Raw genomic sequence first — 12,661 nt, 5'->3', positions numbered from 1 at the left:
TTAAAAGAAAAAAAAGACTTGCATTGAGATGGTGCCTTTCACGACCACAGGATGTTTCAAAGTGCTTTAGATCTAATGAAGTATTTTTGGAGTGTAGTCACTGCTGTAATGTGGGAATTAACTGGATTTTAAATTCCCCAGCTGCCGTGGTGGGATTTGAACTCATGTCTCTGGATTATTAGTCCAGGCCTCTGGATTACTGGTCCAGTAAATGACCACTATGCTACTGTTCCTGTACATAATGCAAAGCAGCAGAAGCCAGCGTTTTCTGATTCTGCTGTTAAAAGACATTTAAACTATTGTTAATGAACAAGTCTAGAACTAACAAAATTCAATACAGGTGAGGTTGGCAAATTCTTGCCAGGACTGAAAGGCATAGCCACAAAACTGGAAAGTGAACTTCTTAACTGCTACGGTACCAAGCAATAAAACTCGAGAGATACGTTCTGAGAATTTATACCTGCGAGTTTGGCCGAGTGTCTTCTATTTCTTCCGAGCGACCTCTTTCAGGACTCCAGGCCCCGGTCTGCTGAAACATTTGTTGAGCTCGGTCTGTGACCCAAGATTGACTCTCCTTCATAATCCCATCTTGCGCACTTTGGGCAGAGAAATCATGCATTTAATAAGGACACTGGTACACACAAAGATCAAATCAGGATTCAATACTAGGCAGAACATCTTAGACAGCATCTCCCCGACCAGCATTGTAACCCATGTATAATCTGACCTAAGTTGTACACTGTGAGAACAATGACCACTAGGTGGTGAACTTGTGGGAGACACTCCTAACCTGGACCTTTAGATATAAAAGGGGAAGCTCCACCCACTTCCATCAGTGCTATGGAATAAAGGACAGGTCACAGACTGACCTTCTCTCAAGCATGGGCCTCGTGTGCATTTATACTGTATAATAAGGACGTATCAACTCAGATCTTCACTGAGCAGTAATTTGCCCTTCCAGTAGTGGTACTGGGATTCAAGTGCAATTTTAAGAGGCCTGACTGAGGCTTCCCAGGGTAATCACTGGAGTCAAACATTGGGCAGGAAAAGATGAGTGAAAAATATTTCAGGAAAGTTACTGATTTTGCGTTTGGTGCAGAATCCTCTCATTCACAGAATGTGCATCTGGGCAATGATTTAATTCCTATTTATCTTGTGGATTCCTTAAGGCGAGGGATGTCAGTGCTGAGAAGTGCAACATTTTATTACTTATTTTGGGTCTGATAACAGTATAAGCACTCAGGCCATGTATAAAATTGGTTAGATACTGGATAACGCTCCCTGTACTCGCTCCAAGCTCAGAAGAATGCCTTACTGCACCATTCCCCATATGTCATCTCCGAGCTAGACTGGCCATTAAATCCTGACCAGTGTTAAATTATAGCCAGCTTTGCTCCGACTAAAGACTGGATTGAGATGTACCTCCTTCTCCACCACCTCTCCTCCGAGGGTCTACCCTTGTGTGGTGGATCTCCTACCTGCCCCTAACATGGTCACTTACATAGTTCCCCACAGATCCACATTTGCCCCCTCATCTGCTGAACTTTCATGCTGCCCATCAGTGATATCATCTGTAGGCATGGAATTGGCTTGCTATTCTTGGCATTCCACCTCCCGCCGGGCTCACTGAGGTTTAATCAGACTGTAAGCAACCTCGGCAATCTATCTGATCCAGAGCTGAATTCAAACTCCATATCCTATTCATCAACTACATTGCTAACTTTCAACTCTTCCCGGACTTTATCTCCAGGACTGACAACCCTTATCCATTTCTCCTAGACACTTCCTGGCTCCTGGCCTTCATCTATAAGCATCAAATTGGTCAAGACTACACCCCCACATGCTGTCCTGTGTCACACCCCACTCACCCATCAACCCATCCTCACTGACCTAAAATGGCCGCTTAACTCCTACAGCACCAAATGCAATATCCTTGCCCTCAACTACATACCCTGACATGACCTGCTTTACCTCTGCAACCTTTCAGCCCCTTTCACACCCTCTAGGCCACTGACTTTCTTTGTATCTTCCCCCTCCTGCCTCGGCTTCAGCCGTCTCACCCCCTTCCCCTGGATTCTATCTAAACCCAATTCACAGCAGTCCTCGAGACAACTCTTTGCTATGGAATGTGATATGCTGTGAGGTATGTTGTGACTGCCTTGACAGTGGAAACATGCATTCAGGTGACATTCCTCAGTTCATTGTTTTAACCATTGATTTGAAATGGGTTGATGCCTTTGTTAAAACAGGACAGTGACAAGGTCCTCCCTGGTGTGCTGCTGAAACACACAACTTGATCCCCCACTGGCACTTTGTAAACTGATCGCAACCAGGCAAGGGTTAGAGGGGAACTTTATCTGCCTTAGTACAGGAGATACAATTGTAATGCTCCCACATCACTGGAAAAAATCACAAGCTAGGGAAGAACTTGAGATAATCCTGACCTGTACGGTTCGTAGCCAAACCAGTTGGTACATTTTCCCTATTAGGGCCTTAGGGCATTAAATAGTCTGAGCAGAAAATGGATTTAATATATAATTAATCCTATTAATACATAAAGGAATTTGTGATATATGACAGCTTTGAGTGAATATGTTTTACGCCACCAGTCAATTTACCTCCGAGAGACTGAGTCAGAGAATGCTAGTCAGTAAGTGCCACTTATTGGCTGAACACGGTGCAAAGGAGTTCTATTTGCAACCCCGAGTGAAGAAATTCCTCCTCATCTCAGACTTAAATGACCGACCCCTTATCCTGAGACTGTGACCCCTGGTTCCAGACTCCCCAGCCCGGGGGAAACATCCTCCCTGCATCTACCCTGTCAATCCCCCTCAGAATCTTGTATGTTTCAAGGAGATCACCCCTCATTCTTCTAAACTCCAGAGAGTATAGGCCCAATCTACTCAATCTCTCCTCATAGGACAACCCTCTCACCCCAGGGATCAATCGAGTGAAACTTCTGAATCTGCAAACCAAAATGTCGAGTGGGCAGTATCCACTGCCATTTTGACTGAAATTCAGAGATCAATAAGATCCATATGACTAAGCATCTGATTGGATATTTAGAATCTCATGGAAAGGTTTAAACTGTTGGGTACAAATAATTTTTAAGAAGCTGTTTGCAGCTAGTCAGTAAGTGCCACTTATTGGTTGAAGGAGGAGTTCTATCTACAACCCTCTGAGTGAAGAAATTCCTACTCATCTCAGTCTTAAATGGCTGGCTCCTTATCCTGAGATCATGCTCCTTAGTTCTAGATCTGTATGTTCTAAAACACTGTGGAACAGATGGAATGTCATCTGTAGTAACATAGCAACAGTACAAGCATATTACTGGGCATGTGCAGAAACTAATATGGTGCACTGGTTAAGCAGTTATGTCATTAATGTTACTACTGTTAACAGCTAGTGAGTGAGAGCATTGTTTTAAGCAATCCTGTAAGAAAGAATCTAGGTTTACCCTCACACACAGAAAAATACTGTGAATCACAATGGTGTTTGTCCAACAAAGTCGTTGACTGCATTCTAAAGTTGACAGATTCGTAAACCAACCAATTGTTGGATTGAATGTGCAAAAAACTGGAGACAAAGAAAGAGAGGGGCGAGAATGTGGAACTCACTACCACTTGGAGAGATCGAGGCAAATAGTCTCGATGCATTTAAGGGGAAGCTAGTTATACACACGAGGGAGAAAGGAGTAGAAGGTTTTGCTGATGGGGTGAGATGAAGTAGGGTGGGAGGGGGCTGGTGTGGAGCATAAACACCGGCACGGAGCTGTGGGCCCAATGGCCTGTTTCTGTGCTGTAAATATATGTAATTGTTTAATAGCATCTAGTCCAGTTAATCCAATGTTGATGGAATGGAGTTCAACATTAACAACATAGAAAATTGGATTCTCCAGCCCAACTAGGAACCAAACGGTAATCACAATCCTAACTACTTCCAATCCCGACTGTCAGACCAGGGTACAATTCAGTCCTGACTGATTCTTAAACATGTAGGTATCTCGTAGGGAGCCATTAGGGCTCAGTGAGGCATGTAGGAGTGAAGAGTAGGGTGAGGACCTTAGTCTGTCTCCCAATGGAGATTGCTGGCAAACCATCCCAACCCCGACTCTTGAGAACAGTTTCGATCCAGTGGGAGAAAGAAAAGAAAATACTAACGGAGTAAATGGCAGATAAAGGGGCTGAAATCGGTGAAGGGCAAGGGTCGCCCAAGTGACCACGGATGGCCGCCGAGATACCTGATGGTACTCTGGGCGGGGTTTTCAAAAGTTCCTTGAAAGGGCGGCCGGTGACAAAAGAGGGACTTACACCGTCAATCTGGGCGGCAGCGGGCGGGAGCTCTCATTCTCGCCGGCAAAGGCCCTTGCCGCCCAAGTGCCGCCGGTGATGGAGTCGGGCCCAGGGAGGGTCAAAGAACGGCAAATAAAAAAGCATTTAAAAAAAAAAACATCGCAAGACCTTCAGGGGACTCCATCAAGGTAAGTCACTGGAAAGGAAAAAATGTTAAAATTGTTTACTAACACTTTTTCAGCCCTTCATACTCACCGTCGGGGGGCAGACCAGCCTCCTCGCTGTGGTCCAACCCTGTTCTGGCGCCGACTCCCGCCTGCACCAATCTGGCATCTCGGCGGGCGGGAGGTCACTTGCGCCACTTGGCCGTCCGCTGACATCAGCGGGCGGTTCCCGGCGGTTGTCCCCTCCCGCCCGCTCCGCACCCAATCAAAACTCAAGGAGGTATGTCGTCAGCAGTGGGCAGTAAGGCCATCAATTTCTGCCCCATAAACTTAAAAAAAAAAACACGGGCCCGGAATTTGCAGATGGAGGTATACCTCCGGAGTACGCCTCCAACCCGATAAAAAAAAACCACAGCTACCATCAGGTTGCCGGGCTTCTTTGGAGAATTCGGGGCCTGGACATGCGGGAGTAGGCCTGCATAAAGGCCCAGGGTTCCCAGGGACACAGGCGACCCTGAGATCACACGGGCGCTTTTACCAGGCGTAAGGGTCTCGTGGGCATTGGCTGGGCAGTAGCCCAACTCTGCGCCAGCGAAAGCGATTTTTGGGTCCGTGCGCAAGATCTGTCAAGGCCAATCTTGACAGAGCGCAAGTTTCGGGTTGTTCCGCATGCGCAGTGCATGTGGAAACTCAGAACTTGCGGGGGTCTTTCTGATGGCTTACCAAGGCATGCGCCATCACCGGGCATGCAACGTCTGGGCCATGTACTTTATATGTTACACTCATTGACATTAAAACAGTGATTTTTTTTGCACATTCGTTTTGAATGGTTTTTGATGAGGGTTTGAGTTTCATCCACTGTCTCATTGACTGCTTTATTCTATACCGCGATCCCTCTAACATGCTATGTCTACAGATTTAGCTACATTACGACATCATTGATTGACAGTGGAACTTACAGGCCATTCCCAGAGATGTTCTGCGGGTCTGGTAAGGCGTTCTGCCCTGGATCCATCTCCTGGGTCGGTGAAGGTGGCTCCATACGCTGAAACAGTAATGGCGTTCGATTCTGTGTGAGATATAACATGGCCTAGGGCTGGCATCAGACAGACTTATGGGAATGGAGATACACGATTCAGAATGTTGTGATGCCAAGAAAAGATTCATTTACTTCCCAGGTCATTCCTGATTCTGGAAAAAAGGGAGGTCATTTAACACTGTAGCTCTGTGAGGACCAATCTGTACTCCTGATACCACGAATAGCAGTAAAAATGACCTTTGGTATTGCAGTTATCAATATTATACGCAAGGAATCAGGAAACAGATTATATTCCAAAATGTATTAGAAAATTATATTTTTATTTTTGATCCAAAAATCCTAGTTTAGTCATCTTAGCAAGGCTCAGCTGAGGCGATAGGGGCATCACAACTGGTCCCAATATGTCCCGGGCTAGGGAAGGAAAAAGTCTGACGGGATTCTCACTAATTGTCATCCAGTGATTCCTTCTTTCAAGCGGGGCTGTGCAAATCTCAGTGGCGACAGTAACAGCTCCCCAGTGAACAGTTCAATAGCCTCTTGGCATTTGTTAGGTTCACACATGGAACGAGGGGTGAGCGGGTACGGTTACCAGGGGATGATCGTGGAATTGTGCCCTCGTATGATTCGCTGCCGTCAGGAAATTCAGAGAAAAAAAAAATCTCTGATCATGATAGCCGCTTTCTAAATTTGCTCAAAACCTATTTCCCTGCAGGATTCGACGTACAGGTTATTGGAAATGAACCCTGCCTCACCAGGTGAGATCAGATAAACTGCAACGGACCTCAGGGAAATGTTCAGGTGATAGGGTGAAGCATCAGACAGGAGCGAGTAATCGGTTCGGGCCTGTTTTGCTTCCGGTCTTGTCATATTGTCACAGGGAGGAGTTTAAATAGAGGCCAGACACTTTTTTTGGAGAGAGGGAAATACACTCCTGCAAATCTCCAATAAGCTTCTTTCAGAGGCTTAGTAGCAGGTATTGAACGACATTCCCGGGCATGGATGCCACATGGCAGAGGGAGACCAAGGAAGGTGTAGGGGAAAAATATATTCGAAGATGAACATGTCTCCTCCTTGAAAAAAAGCAGCCACCGTGAGTGGCTCACAGATAGAGCTGTTGTATTGTGAGTGGCTTAGCCAGTCACGTGATGTTCACAAGACTCAATAAAACCCCGGCCAGTTGAGCCTAGGTCATCCACGATGAGGTATGCAGTTGTGAGCCTGGTGGATGAACCGGCAATGTGTAGTGTGATTGTTAAAGCTTTGTTAATAAACCAACTAGTTCTTAATAGCAATGTGTTGCTAGGAATTCTTAAGCAAAGAACCCATGAAGCAAATACATTACAGTAACAATCTTAAAAAAATTAACATCCAAGGAAAAAAGCTGCCATTTTCATTAGATTGAAAAAAGTAGTTGAGGATTAGTCAGTCCCTCTAACTAGATTAAAAAATAATGGCCCTGAAATTCCGATGTCCCGGGCCCATACGAAGTTCCTACGAACCCGGGAAGGCATCGGAAAAGCCCGCTTTCAGCGGCAATGCACATGCGCTGAAAACTGGCTTTTCCGATCTGTTAAGTTTCTGGCTTGACAGATCTCGTGCATATCGGAAGCGTGGACACTTGCAGGGCAAGATTTCTGATATTTACGAATATCTTGCCCTGCAAATGTCCTTTAAAATCTTGCGCCTAAAAAACAGCCGTATAGCCGACTTTTACAGGCACGTGTTTAAACATACACAGAGACATTTTAAAATAAAGCTATAAAAACACATTTTATTTTTAAAAACCCTCCCCGCTACGGTAAGTTTATATTAAGGCTTAATTAAAAAAACTTTTTAAAAAGTTGGGAAAATATTTTTTTAATAAGATCTTTAATTTAAATGAATGCTAAATATGTAGTTTATTTTCTATTTTTTGTTGTGTTTTGGGTGTTTTGGGAGGGGGGGTTCTCATTCATAGTAATAGGAGTTGCGGACTTACGAAACTCCTATTACGAGGCATGAGAAAATACACTAACCTGATTGGCTGCTGTCTCCAGCTCCCGGCCTGCGCACGTCCCCACGTGCTCGCGCTACAACGCGCAGTCACGGGAGGCCTCAGGCTCGTAAGTTCCAATGGGCGCAGCGGCAACAGGTAAGTGCGCTTCTTTTTTTCCCTATTTCACGCGTTTGCCCGTGGGAAGACCTCAATCGGAACTTCAGGCCCATTGTTTAACGTGTTGCCATGGTTTCATTCCCATGGTTGGTCCCACAGTGTTCCCATTCTCATTTGGAGGAGGACGAGGTAGCAACTACTGGCCACACTGCTAACCTACAGGGGAGGGAAACGAGTCATTTCCCTCTTCCCAACAGCCCAATCTCGCACACTTTCTAGCAGGTGGCTTCAGAGTAACGTTGGGCAGTGGCCCATTGGCAGGTCACCCGCCTACTGGATCAGGATTTAGCAATGCCAAGCAAAGGGAAAATGAGATAAAATCTGACACCTGTAAACCCTGCATGTGTTTCTGGGGCTTACCTATCAGTTTTAGATTGTGAGAGGCTCCCCACTACTTTAACTAAAACTACACTTTCATGAGAATTAAAAAAAAATTAATCTTTGGACAATTTCACATCCTGCTTAAAGGTCCAGTGTTGAATGACCCTCCTGAGTAAATGAACATCATCAGAAGCAAAAGCATTCATTAAAAAAAAAATCATGCAGATAATTAGCATTCTTTTTGGTGTTCTGAAGGCACGATGCAGAAATGAAATCCGGGGTAAACCTTTCTCCACCATTTTGAAACACATTTAGAGACATGGATCCCTTTTTATTGACCTGTGTAGGTTGGGAAAAGCAAAGAGAATCTACAAACTTTTCCATTGTTGTCAATGTGGCAGAACACGGCTTGCCGTCAAAGGGACCCCTCTCCTCCAAAGTCCCCTCAGCAATCTGCAAATGGTAACCGGTGATGGCATCGACAGCCTGCACAAACACATCTCCAAAAGAGGGACAACTTAGATCAGCAATTCACAGTGACTTATTCTTTTCCTTGACAAGTCCACTCCACACCAACAGCTTTATTTGAAGGGAAATTTTTTGGTGAGCTCGAAACAATTTCAATCTTTTACAAACCATTTCTTCCTTTCTCTCTCAGGTCAGAATCTGCCTCAAACATGTTCACGAGTGGGTCACGATGAACCAACCATAGTGCAGGCCTCTCCGGCCTTCCAACATTTTGGGTCACAGGAGATGTCTCTCACTGGGATTTGTCAAAACAAATGGTGCCCAGGGAGGGAACTTTAAACAGTATTTGTTAAACTGGCCCACCTCTTCCCTAGTTTTCTCTCCTGTTCTGCTGAAGGCACTCATTCATGCAGTGGGTCCCAGCAGGCCACTGGTATAAGAACATAAGAAATAGGAGCAGGAGTCAGCCATTTGGCCCCTCGAGCCTGCTCCGCCATTCAATAAGACCGTGGCTGATCCGATCATGGACTCAGTTCCACTTCCCTGCCCGCTCCCCATAACCCTTCACTCTCTTATCGCTCAAAAATCCTTCACAGCTCTCTGGGGTAGAGAATTCTACAGATTTACAACCCTCTGAGAGAGGAAATTCTTCCTCATTTCCATTTTAAATGGGCGACCTCTTATTTTGAGACTATGCCCCCTAGTTCTAGATTCCCCTACGAGGGGAAACATCCTCTCTGCATCTGTCAAGCCCCCTCAGAATCTTATATGTTTCAATAAGATCACCTCTCAGTCTTCTAAACTCCAATGAGTATAGGCCCAACCTGCTCAACCTTTCTTCATATGTCAACCCCTTTATCTCAAGAATCAACCTTGTGAACCTTCTCTGAACTGCCTCCAATGCAAGTATATCCCTTCTTATCTAAGGAGACCAAAACTGTACACAGTACTCCAGGTGTAGTTTCACGAATGCCCTGTACAGTTGTAGCAGGACTTCCTTACTTCTATACTCCATCCTCCTTGCAATAAAGTACAATATTCCATTTGCTTTCCTAATTACTTGCTATACCTGCATGCTAACTTTTTGAGTTTCATGTACAAGGACCCCCAGATTCCTCTGTATCGCAGCATTTTGCAATGTCTCCCTATTTAAATAATAATTTGTTTTTTTATTTTTCCTATCAAAGTGGATAACCTCACATTTTCCCACATTATACTCCACCTGCCAAATATTTGCCCATTCACTTAGCCTGTCTATATCCCTTTACAGATTCTTTGCGTCCTCCTCACAACTTGCTTTCCCACCTATCCTTGTATCATCAGCAAATCTGGTTACATTACACTCGGTCCCTTCATCCAAGTCAATAAGATAGATTGTAAATAGTTGAGGCCCCAGCACTGATCCCCGTGGCACCCCACTAGTTACAGTTTTCCAACCTGAAAATGAGCCATTTATCTTGCCCATTCTTCACGTGTGAGCCCAGGAAGTGCATCAGCAGGCTTTTCTGACCATCTAGCCAACCTTGAGCGTGTTCTTACCCAATTCCTGCACCTGAGAAATTTTCAACAGCAATCACTGGATAGCGATCGGGGTGGGGAGGGTGGGGGCGATTGGTGGACTGACTGATCTTTCCCATCCATAACGTAGGGGTACTGGAGCTAATGGCAGCACAACAGAACTGTCAACACAGCCAAATTAAGCTCACCAAAGATGGGAGCGTCCTGACAGCATGCTGGTTGGTACATTTAATCTCTGAGCCATTACATTGTATTAAAAGTGTTTTTTTTTAAACCCAAATATATTGTACAACAAGGTGGAGAATAGTTAAACAAGGAATATCAAATTGTGGATATACTCCACCCACATTGAACAGAAGTCACAATGCTTTTCCTCACTGTGGGAATTCCAATGGTTGCTGATTATTTTAATCATAAGCAATATAAGCTTTTGCATTTTGATAACATCTGGGTGAGTTAAAATGTTTATAACCAACCTAAGTCTATTAATCATTTACACCTCATGGCTCTTAGTTTATATAAAAAGGAAATAGAGTAGGTTCCAAATTCCAATTTGGTTTGACTTCAGGCCAACATACAACTTGATGGGGGTTTCACTTGATTTTGCAAATGCCTAACTGAGGTAGCAATGCAGGAAAGGGTGGTTGGGGGTTACTTCTGTTGACCTCAGCCCCCTTGGTAAAGGAGGGCAAAATCAGCTCGGGTTCCTGATTCGACGTTAGGATGTCTGGTGAGAAATGGTTAGGCTTGGCTGTGATGCCTCCCACCGCCGAATTACCTGCCTAGGCTCACACATTAAGGCCGCTTAGGTGAGCAAGTGGAGGGCCCAACAAGAACCAACATCTTCATGTGGATGTGAGCGGAGAGAGGAGGGGGGAGAGAAAATAAACTAACTGACGCACGAGGGACAGGACTTACCCCCTGACCTAAACTGTATCACATTGTTCATAACAGATTTAAGAAAGAATGGCAAAGATCACGGTTTTAAAGTTAGATTCATTAAAACAATTAATTACAGTGAGGGTCTCCAGTTTGTGGTGACTGAATTCTAGGATTTTTCCTGCTGCGCCTTCTGTCCCGAGGTTTGCTTACGAACCATGTTATATTTTAAGGCAGGTAGAATTTAGCTACTAAAGTACTATGAAGTACACCTTGTGGTGTGGAACTAAGCCATATCGCCCAAGGAAGATCCCGTGGTTGTCCCCGTTCTCTGCTGTTAGTTGATCTGAGTTGGGACGCTAGTAGGATCGCTACAATTGGCATCGGAGACTCGAGGTTGGATAGGGATAGTGGCTGCTGGAAAGTGTGTGTGTGAGGAAAGGACTAGGCTCAGCTGTGACTCCTCTGATGGGTAGACAACCTGTCAACACTTCCTGCACAGGCTCTCTCATGAAAAATAGCAACTTAGGCAGAGGACAGCCACCTCTCTTAAGGAGAAAGGAAGAGGAAAGCACTAAGATTAAAGCAGAATCCAGTTTAAGCAATAGAGTGCAGGTTGCATTTCCCTTGGAATTCTCTTGTTCTGGCATTCACAAGCTAAAACCTTTTCTCTCCAAACCATCAGGACAAGTAGTTTAATACTTTTTTTGTTAAACACTAGTGAATCTCCTGTGATGGTGCGCATGATAAGTCAGAGGGTACACAGTTTTATAAAGACGGACGCATTATATCATGTATTATTCTGCTGTTAGGATGGAGCTGTGCGACCCTGTAAGGCTAAAAGATCAAAGTGCTGTAAACAGACATTTCAAGAGGTCATCTGGAGACTAATTGCTCTTAGACAGATCCTCAGGTCGATTAGAGGTCAAACTGGGTTTCCTTCTCTTTTTTTGTAAGTGTGACTCCTACAGTCAGAAGTTATTTTTTTGTTGGTTCTGTACGGAAACAAAATGTGAACTTTAATTTTCACATTAAGTTGATTTAAAGTGGCTTTGTCTTCATTAACAAACGCACACCACAGTTACATAAAAACAGAAAATGCTGGAAATACACAGCAGACCTGTCAGCATCTGAAAAGAGAAAAGACAGGTTAACGTATTGGGTGTAGTTCACCTTTTGTTATTTTGTGTTTTTGTTTTAGGTTTGCAATCTTTATCTTTCGACAGAACTACATAAACTTGTGGCAACAAGTTTTTATAGGCAACAGCAGGATGGCAAAAATGTTGCCGATGCTCTTAGAAATTTACGGCACATAAGGAGGCCATTCGGCCCATCGTGTCCGTGCCGGCCGACAAAGAGCCATCCAGCCTAATCCAACTTTCCAGCTCTTGCTCCCGAGCACTGCAGGTTACGGCACTTCAGGTGCACGTCCAAGTACTTTTTAAATGTGGTGAGGGTTTCTGCCTCTACCACCCTTTCAGGCCGTGAGTTCCAGACCCCCACCACCCTCTGGTGGTAAAGGTTCTCCTCAATGCCCCTCTAATCCTTCTACCAATAACTTTAAATCTATGCTTCTGGTTATTGACCTCTGACCTCTCCTTCCTTAGAGCTGAAAATGGTTCCTCCATTGGACTTGTGAAGATTGTTCTCTCAGGAAGTGTCCAATCCTTACCCTTTACAATAAACAATAGCCCAGTAATATTATTTGGCCCACCTTGACGTGTGAAAACAAATCCCAACAGGGGAGCCATTGTGGCATCATCAGCTTAGCGAGAGGAAGAGTCTGGTTATAGCATCATCTTGCTTAGCAACTGATAAGCCAATCGGT

At 44.7% G+C, this 12,661-nt stretch overlaps 1 protein-coding gene across 1 annotated transcript in view; it reads right to left on the bottom strand.

Annotated features, from left to right (window-relative positions):
• Nucleotides 1-12,661, bottom strand: part of LOC139238010 (voltage-dependent P/Q-type calcium channel subunit alpha-1A-like) — a 587,825-nt gene that overhangs the window by 53,625 nt on the left and 521,539 nt on the right. The window contains 2 exon segments of the mRNA XM_070867408.1: nucleotides 461-596; nucleotides 5,404-5,525. Coding sequence (XP_070723509.1) covers nucleotides 461-596; nucleotides 5,404-5,525 — 258 coding nt within the window.

This window comes from Pristiophorus japonicus, chromosome 24 (assembly GCF_044704955.1).
Source record: "Pristiophorus japonicus isolate sPriJap1 chromosome 24, sPriJap1.hap1, whole genome shotgun sequence".
Taxonomy (NCBI): domain Eukaryota; kingdom Metazoa; phylum Chordata; class Chondrichthyes; family Pristiophoridae; genus Pristiophorus; species Pristiophorus japonicus.
Note: the sequence above shows the minus strand (reverse complement) of the source record. Positions and strands in the feature narration are given on the sequence as shown.